Consider the following 9,946-nt stretch of genomic DNA (forward strand, 5'->3'; position numbering starts at 1 on the left):
CCCCCATCTACAGTACCCCATGAGATCGGAGCTTACCGTATACCCTGTGATCACAGCATTGCTGTTGTATGACTACAGAATGAGGACAGAGCGGGCCGATACAACAGAAAGGGCACCTCTGTGGCGGAGTGGGGCATCTGTTTACCCATCGAGCTCCTCCCCGGCCTCCTCACTCTCACTACTGGAGATGTTCTCACTATATATGTTCTTTGCTTTCGTTTACGTTCTCCTTTTCCTGATCTGTCTGTCCTTCTTTCTTTGCTTTCTCCTCCTCCTGATCTATCAATCAATCAATCAATATATCTATCTATAGCTATCTATCCATCCATCCATCTATCCATCTAAGAGCAATGAGTTTTCCCCTCTAACGGTTCTAAACAGGTTTAAACAGGTTCTATGTATCTAACCTTATAGAGACATTATACAACCCATATGGCCAGCCCCACCATGCATGGCATTCACTATTCTCTCCCTGTCTCCAATCCGTATTAGCTAATCCCATCATGCTATATGGCATAAGGTAGTCTCTCCCTGTCTCTATCTCGTGCCAGCAGCCCCACCATGCTACATGGCACCCACTATTCTCTCCCTGTCTCCAATCCTTATTAGCTAATCCCATCATGCTACATGGCACAAGCTAGTCTCTCCCTATCTGCAATCCGTATTAGCTAATCCCATCATGCTACATGGCACTCGCTAGTCTCTCCCTGTCTCCAACGAGGCAGTCAGCGCCTGTCCCAATAAACAAGTATGCTTTTCCACTTAAACTTGCAGGTGGACGTCTGGGCCCTTCCCTCAAGACTGGAGGGGATTAGTGTGTGAGTATGTGTGTGTGTGTTTGTATGGGCGTGAGGAGAGGCGAGGGGGAGTGTTAGCTTTGCGGAGGGGGGTGGTTCTGCCTGTTTCTCTCTCTGATCAAGTCCGTCTGGAGTTCAGGGCTTGTACACGCACACACGCACGCACGCACACACACACACACACACACACACCATTGTAAGAGGGGAATGTAGGCCATACTGAGGCACACACACACATTCACATAGTATCACACAGCTGGGGGCACATAAACATGAACAACACACACCACAGTGAAAGGGGAATGTGTACACACACACACACACACACACACACCCATGAACAACACACTACGAGGGGAATGTACGCCATTCTGAACCTTTCCACAGCTGGGCTGACACATAAACACACACAGACAGGTACATACATCATTACCACTTCTACCACTCCAAACAACACAAAACACACACACACACACACACACACACACCTCCCTACATCCATGTCATACACACACACACCTCCCTACATCCATGTCACACACACACACACACACACACACACACACACACACACACACACACAAACACACACACACACACACACACACACACACACACACACACACACACACACACACACACACAAACACACACACACACACACACACACACACACACACAGAACAACTCCATTCTCCATCACTCCCCATACTGAGGGGCACCCTGACAACCCAGCTTGGGGTTGAGAAGACCATCAAAGCCAGCCTAGTGAAGGCCAGTGAGGCCCAGTACACCACCGGTGTTCCGGAGGATGGGAAGATGGTCCACCTGCAGGAGCAGCTGTCTGGTGTTTGGATCGGGAGGGTGAAACGGCGTCAGTCACCCCCACTGCTACCGCCAGCGCCGGCCGCCTCCAAAGCCCAAGCTGGACACAGATAACAGGACAAACGCCGCTCTGCGCTGTTGTGTTTTAATTTGCAACCAATAAGTTACGGAGCTTCAGGGTAAATTTGGCAGCGGCTCGCCCCCTCTTTCTACCCGGAAACAGGAAATGAAGGATGCTGTTTGGGGGGGGACTGTCATCCGTGCTCCCAGACAGAACGAGACTGCGGGGTCAGTCTGTCTGATCGAGGAGACACACACACACTCGCTCTCTCTCTCACACACACACACACACACACACACACCACTTTTTACCTGTCTGCAGACACTCAGACACTCTCTGTCATTCTCTCTACCTCCCTCTCCATCTCTTGTTCCCTCTCTCCACTTCTTTCTCTCACACACTAAACACACTCAGCTTTCTCCTTTTCTCCTCAGCGGCCACATGTGTAAACAAATATACACAGACTACTCTCCGCTCCGATTAATTCTTCTGACTGTCTCATAACTTTTCAAACTCATTCTCACACACACACACACACACACAATGTGCGGATGGACAAACACACATGCAAGTGTGTGTGCATGCACATACACAGACAAACCCATTTGACCAGACACACATACACTCGTCTGTCCTCAAAAACCCCTCTCAGAGGGTAAGAGTGGGTCCCCATACATCCATGGCCCTCAGCCTCAGCAGGACTGCATGCTGAGTCCTCTGCTCCATACCCTCTACAGCACCCCCTCTCACCACAGCAACACCTTCGCCAAATCCGCTGATGACACCACGGTAGTGATGCTCATCTCGAGGGGGAATGAGTCCGACTACAGAGATGAGGTGGAGCGGCTGTGGTGCGGAGACTGAGAGTTAACAACTTGCTCCTCAACACATCAAAGACGAGGGAGCTCATCATGGACTTCAAAAAGAAAATATACGAACAGCCAGCCGCTGATCATAGGCGCGACCTGTGTCGAGAGGGTCTCTGACTACCGCTTCCTGGGAGTTCACATCATGGAGGACCTGACCTGACCTGGGGCGCCCACACCATTGAGCTAGTGAAGAAGGCCCAGCAGGGACTCTACTTGAGAGTTCTCAGGAGGAACAGCATCCCCCCCAAAACTGCTGGCGTCCTTCTATCTCTGCTCAATTGAGAGCATCATGTCACACTGTCTCTGTGTGTGGTTTTCAAGCTGCACTGTGGCACAGAGGAAAAAGCTTCAGGGGGTCATAAAGGCAGCACAGAAAACCATTGGCTGAGCTTCACAGCTCCCGCTGCCTCAAAAAGGCCAGAACCATCATGCAGGACTCATCACACCCCGGCCACACTCTATTCAAACTACCGTCAGGCAGGAGATACAGGCCCGTGAAAACAAGAACAGACTATACAAAACAGTTTTTAGCCAACAGCCATAAGTGCATTAAGGTACTACCAAAGCATAGCTCCCACCACTCTCTCGGTCAGTAGGGCTAGCAATTTGTCAATTAAATGTGGATGTCTGTATGGGTGTGTCTCCTATGTGTGTGTGTGTGTGTGTGTGTGTGTGGTTTTTTTTTTTTAGCATTTTAAGTAGTAAGCATTCTTTTTTCTGTATTTATTTATGAATACTACCTCAAAAATTACAGATACACCAACACTCCACAATTGTGTGCCACATGCTGATCCTAAGTCATGTGTGTTTATATATAATTCAAAATAAACCTAAATGTGATCAAGTGCCATTAAAGGCTAACCCTCCAGTTCTGCTGCGGTTTGGGTCACAAAACCCAGCAGAGATGTAACAAATACTCATCATCAGCAGTTTTCAAAGCATGGCAGGACGTTGGTGATTTCACGTTGGAGCAGTTTTTGAGGACAGAAGCTTGCTAAATTTCGACTTGTGGCCCAGATGCTGTTCTGTGGCTGAAGTTAATAATGTTAAGGGGAAAAAAAGAAGAAAATAACATGAATGTGCTCTCGTCAGCATCGTTGTGTTCTCAACAACATGATATAAGTGGCGCCGGTGCAACGCAGATGTCTTCTTTTTAGTATTTATTTAAAAGGTGCAAAACATTGACTAACGTTTCGACGTTACAAACGTCTTCATCAGAGTCCTAGACGCTTGTAACGTCGAAACGTTAGTCAATGTTTTGCACCTTTTAAATAAATACTAAAAAGAAGACATCTGCGTTGCACCGGCGTCCCTCTTCCTCTCACACACTATCTGTCCTGGCCTGGTTGCACCAGATTGTCGCACAACTGTAGAAGCGCGGAGAACCCTCCTTTGTTTGATGATATAAGTGGCCTCCTTCCATAATTCCAGAGCTCAGCATCAAATGCTCTGAGTGGCACGGGGTAGAGCACTGCCACTAATGCACACACTTCGTACGGGTAGAGCACTGCCACTAATGCACACACTTCGTACGGGTAGAGAGCACTGCCACTAATGCACACACTTCGTACGGGTAGAGAGCACTGCCACTAATGCACACACTTCGTACGGGTAGAGAGCACTGCCACTAATGCACACACTTCGTACGGGTAGAGCACTGCCACTAATGCACACACTTCGTACGGGTAGAGAGCACTGCCACTAATGCACACACTTCGTACGGGTAGAGCACTGCCACTAATGCACACACTTCGTACGGGTAGAGCACTGCCACTAATGCACACACTTCGTAACTAACGCGTGTCATTGCATTATTTCCTTCTCTCCATTCCAGAGCACCTTATGTCCTTAAATGCAGATATACAGGTTTGCTTGGCGTGGAGAACCCTCCTTTGATGATATAAATGGCCTCCTCTTCCATAATTCCAGAGCTCAGCATCGAATGCTCTGAGTGGCACGGGTAGAGCCCTGCCACTAATGCACACACTTCGTACGGGTAGAGAGCACTGCCACTAATGCAGACACTTCATACGGGTAGAGAGCACTGCCACTAATGCACACACTTCGTACGGGTAGAGCACTGCCACTAATGCACACACTTCGTACGGGTAGAGAGCACTGCCACTAATGCACACACTTTGTACGGGTAGAGAGCACTGCCACTAATGCACACACTTTGTACGGGTAGAGCACTGCCACTAATGCACACACTTCGTAACTAATGCACGTCATTGCATCATTTCCTTCTTCTCTCCACTCCAGAGCACCTTATGTCCTTAAATGCAGATATACAGGTTTGCTTGGCATGCACACTACACTCTCAGAAAAAAAGGTGCTATATAGAACCAGTTCTATGCATGCTTCATATATGGCATCCCTAAATGGTTCTTTAAACCATTTTGAATAGGTTCATCAAAGGATCTAAGGATTCTTTAGAGCCTGCATAGTTCTAGCACCCAAAGAACCCTTTTTTAAGAGTGTAAACCAATCGTTGTTTCCCTTTTTGTCTTTTGTAGCATACTTGGTGTCCAATAACAGAATGCAGCGAAAGTATCAGAAACTCTGAAACATTGTTTCAAACATATTACGACATAGTATATGTTCAAGGCAACCTGAACTTGCACACCCAAATACAGAGTGCTCACTTAACTGGAACTGGAAACATTGCAGAAATCAGCAAGGTGACACAACATACCACCATCCAACACTGATTTTGCTAGCAGTTAGAGGTGCCAGCTGTAAATAGCCTAGGCCTAGTGCATATCAGGCAATAATCTACTTTCTATTAAAAAAGGATGGCTATCCTGGCAATCCAACCCTCAGGCTCTGTCTAATGGAAGGCCCTAATGGTTCAAATGGACAAGTTCACAAAAGTGTAATTTTAAGTTATTTTTTTCTGTTCATGCTCACTCACTCTCCTTATGTCTATACCTTGTCTGCCAAGTGCAGGATGCTGTGTAATCCGATCAGCAAAGGGACGCTGGGGACAACTTCAAAACCATGTTTTTTTTTCAGGAAGTGGAGAGATGTCTGCCATGTGCTGTTTCTTAACGGTTATGTCTTGCACGGCATTGAAACATCCTGTCAGAATGTCTATGTATTTCACTAGCTTATGGTTCACTTCAGTCTGACTAATCTTGAGAATAGAATCACATTGAATCGATGTAAGGGGGGAAACTACGACTGCTAACCCATAGGCTTAACCAGCTAAATGTATCGTAAGTGACTGTACAGGAGGAGAGTGAGTAACCACATGAGCCTGACGAGGGCGCTATTTGCACTATGTACACGCGACAGTAAGCTACACAAACAGGCAGGCGCAGAGACTAGTACTTGGGCGGAAGGCGAGCCCGGCCGTGACGCATGCATGGAGTTTTCTTTGCCATGATGCTGCTCGTACAACCTAGAGGAATTGTGATTTCTGACTCAGTTCTGAACACGCTGCTGTCGTGAATTGTGTTGCCTCGTGCCGGTGAGAAGCATCTCAAGGACCCTCTTAAGAGGGATCGACTCGGAGAACACGGCCATCGTTACCAAGTGGTAGAAGACACCCATAGGCTTGTGTTGACAGGACAACACAATGTCAGGTTTAAAAAAGAGAAACTCAAATTCATCTAACCGGGATGAAGAGGATAACCAGGTGACGGAAAGGATGCTCGGGGAAAATGGGAACTCAAAAAGAACTGCTGACGGCTCTCTCGGGAGCCCAGACAAAGATGCGAGTAAGGCTGTAGAAGGAGAAGAAACTGTTGTTTTACAAAGAACAATAACTCTGGTCAATGGTATTGCTATTATTGTGGGTACCATCATTGGGTCAGGCATATTTGTCACGCCGACCGGAGTGGTCAAAGAAGCCGGCTCGGTCGGGGCATCCTTGATCGTCTGGGCAATTTGCGGAGTGTTCTCCACCATAGGAGCACTTTGTTATGCCGAACTAGGCACCACGATCACCAAATCTGGCGGAGACTATGCTTACATTCTCGAGGTGTATGGCTCTCTCCCGGCATTTCTTAAATTGTGGATCGAGTTGCTGATTATTCGCCCGTCCTCGCAGTACATTGTGGCATACGTGTTCGCCACATACCTCCTCAAACCCATCTTCCCAGACTGTCCGGTACCGGAGAATGGGGCGAAGATAATTGCTTGTTTATGCATCTGTAAGTATATGTTGGATGATGACTAAACATAATTTGATCATTGTATTACATTGTAAAGATTCTGAAGTCTAACTGTCAAACGTAGAGGCATTGTATGTCGCCTCGATTTCACGTGTTATAACACACTTCCGCGCCATGCTTAATATGAGGAAGCGCAACAATATTCTACTACTACCAAACTTACACCGTCATACAATGGTTTAAACATGGAGTTACCATTCGCTTTGGTAGGCTATTAAACACACAGATAGATTGCTAATTTGTGGGTCGGTTCCTGTGAGGTAGCTAACAATCATTAGCGGGAGCCAGTATCGAACAGTAGTGGGCTGCTCTCTCAGATCGGCCTGGCGCGAGTGTTGAAACGCGGCATGTGATTTCATCATCTTCTCATCACTTCTTAGCGCGCAACCGCTCTCACCGATGCTATGTGATTAGTCAAGCTTACTCGCGCTTAATTGTCGAGTCGAGCGCCACATCGGTTCGGAACATAGAATGTCGTTCACTAAATTTCGGTGGCATTTTGGTGTCACTTAAAAACAGGTTCTACCACTTGCTATGCTCCTGGGTAGCATCACCCCGCTTGAGCAGCAAAGGCATTTAACATACTGCTGAGGCTTCAGGTAACAAGGCTATGTGAAAGCACGCGCACAGACTTTTTGCAAGTCTCATTTTAGAAGTTGCTTACGAATATTTTAAAGTGTTTGTGTACTGCTAAACCTGAATAAATTAGTGTTTATTAGGATATCTGCCCTTTACTGGCAGACTCATAAATGCCCCTCTGCCGTGTAGGCTACTATCTTGTGAACACGCCTTGCAGCCACCCATGTGCAGGGCAGTCTGACTTACTTAAGGCGACCCGGATTAGCGGGTTTACCTTGAGCTCCCGTGGTCAATTAGCCAACCAATCAAAAGTGTGGCCTCAAAACCAGAACATAGCCGAGATGCCTCCATCCCAAACAGGACAGAGTCAGGGCGTATGTTTGTGAGAGAACTTGAATCGGAGTCAGAGAGATAGCATTGTGTTTGAATGAATGTAATGAGCTATTTGATAGTTAGTGGATGGTGTTTGTGAAAGATTGTACAGGTCTTTAATTTGTGAATGACTGAGGTGTGTGTGTGTGTGTGGTGTGTGTTAATTAATGTGTGTTTTTGGAGTAGTGGAGTTGGTGTAATCCTGCACTGAGAGTCTTTGGTTAATCTCCCAAAAAGAACCACATGACCGCTGGAGAAAGAGGGGAAAATGTCAATCAAGAGAGAACGAGGGAGGGTCAAGCACACTGGGGACGCTGTCAAGAATGTGTGTGTGTTACCCACACACACACACACACACACACACACACACAAGTCATGCTAGGGGCCAGTCTAACCTCCAGCCACTCAGGCATTGCTGTGGCCAGAGGCACCTTGAGTGTTGCGACTGGTGCCAGAGGGTTTTACGGCCGCTATGCAGGAATAAACCACTGAGTGAGCCACCCATTGTGTGTGCTTGTCTGCCCGGCCCAAGGCCTCTGCTCTGTCTGGGGGCTGCCCAGGGCATCTGCAGGGGCTCTGTGTGCTGCTGTGACACACTGCTGCCTGTGCGTGGTGGATGTGGGGCCATAAACACATAAAAGAGGGACACATGAGCTAAACGGCTGTGGGATCTCAGCAGCTGGTTTGAGGTCACTGAGCGTGCCGCCGGCTTCGCTGTGGATGTGGAGACTTTCTTCGGTCTTCGGTTCAGCGCGGACTACTGGGGAGTGGACGACGTTCGTCTTTCCTCAGAAATAATGTGTGGTTGGAAGTGGTTTAGAAGTTGTTGATTTTGTCTCTTGGCTCAGCAGGCGGTGAGGATGGAGATTGTTTATGGATGCTCTGAATTCTTTGTGGATGCTCCACTATGGGTATTTTTATGTGCGTGGCAGTCCTTGACTTGTTGCAGCCTCACTAGAGTTTAGGGCAGGGCTTCGATGTGCGGTGATATACATTGTGTCCTCCAGACTGCTATCCGCGTGGCTTAGGTATGGGGCGGGGACGGATATTTAGTTGTTATTCGATTTTAGGCACCCTGGGTCCATTCTGGCCACTGTGTGTGTGTGTGTGTGTGTGTGTACGTGTGTGTAGAACAATCTTGTGGATGTCTTTCTCCTCATATTCAGTTCTTTTGTTCCATTGACCCATTTTCCCCCTCAGAGCGCGGCAGCTATGCTTTGGGCGGGGTGTTGTTGGGGTGGGTGGCGTTGGCCTTCCCCAATCCCACGCACCCCCGCATCCGCCCCCCCTATCCGTGCACACCCCCCCCCACACACACACACACACACACACCCCAACCCCAGTGTTGACCCCCTGACTCGGTGAGCTGGTTTATATAAGAGACAGGAGGGTCTGCAGACATACTAATCCCTATCAACTTCTCCAACACACACTGCATTTCTGTGTGTATGTGTGTATAAGTTTGTGTGTGTGTGTGTCTCTGAAAGAGTGAGCATACAAGTCTGCTTGTACGAGAGTGTGTGAGTGTGTGTGATTGTGTGAGTTTGTTAAGGTGTGTGTGTGTGTGTGTAAGGTGTGTGTATGTGTGTGTGTGTGTGTGTGTGTCTCAGAGAGAGAGAGAGTGAATGAATTTCTGTGTGAGTCTGTGGCTGAGGGGGCCAACAGTGTGTGTGAGCGAGAGAATGTGGGTGTCTGCACTGTAATGCCATTCTACACAGACTGGCCATTGTTGTGTGTGAGATTGGTGGCCGAGTTAGCCTGTTGGAGCGTGAGACAGATTGAGGGGTTGGCTGCTTTGAAGTGAAGCTCAGCAAATCACCGAGACACACACACACATACACACACACACACACAAACTAAATGTCTACTTAGTACCCCAGAATAGAGTGTGTTTAGGGTCATGTTGACTCTAAAAAAAAACCTCTCTGCCTCATTATTTTATTTGATATGGAGGAATCAGGACCTGTTGATTTTATGTCGATAACTTCCCTTGCCTGTGAAAATGAACAGCAGAGGTGATGTGTAAAGTTATTTTTGTCATGATGGAAGCCAGGAAATGTCTACAAAGATTCCTATCTTCTGAAATTGGAAAAGATCAACTTGAGACATCAACTTGAGACCTCCGACGGTCCGAATGAGAGATCCTCAAAAACCGAAACATCTCCTCAGAACAGAACAGTACACCAAATCCAAGCTGCGTCTCAGGCCAACACACTTAAACGCTAGTGCCAAAAAACATAACGAGAAGCCCAGAGAAAGTGCAGT

General features: G+C 47.6%; 1 protein-coding gene across 1 annotated transcript in view; it reads left to right on the top strand.

The window, feature by feature from the left end:
• Window positions 1–5,906: 5,906 nt before the first annotated feature.
• Window positions 5,907–9,946, top strand: part of slc7a5 (solute carrier family 7 member 5) — a 16,679-nt gene continuing 12,639 nt past the window's right edge. The window contains exon 1 of the mRNA XM_062547302.1: window positions 5,907–6,709. Coding sequence (XP_062403286.1) covers window positions 6,133–6,709 — 577 coding nt within the window. The 5' untranslated portion in view covers window positions 5,907–6,132. The remainder of the gene's footprint in view (window positions 6,710–9,946) is intronic.

The sequence above is a fragment of the Sardina pilchardus genome, chromosome 10 (genome assembly GCF_963854185.1).
Source record: "Sardina pilchardus chromosome 10, fSarPil1.1, whole genome shotgun sequence".
NCBI classification, from domain to species: Eukaryota; Metazoa; Chordata; class Actinopteri; order Clupeiformes; family Clupeidae; genus Sardina; species Sardina pilchardus.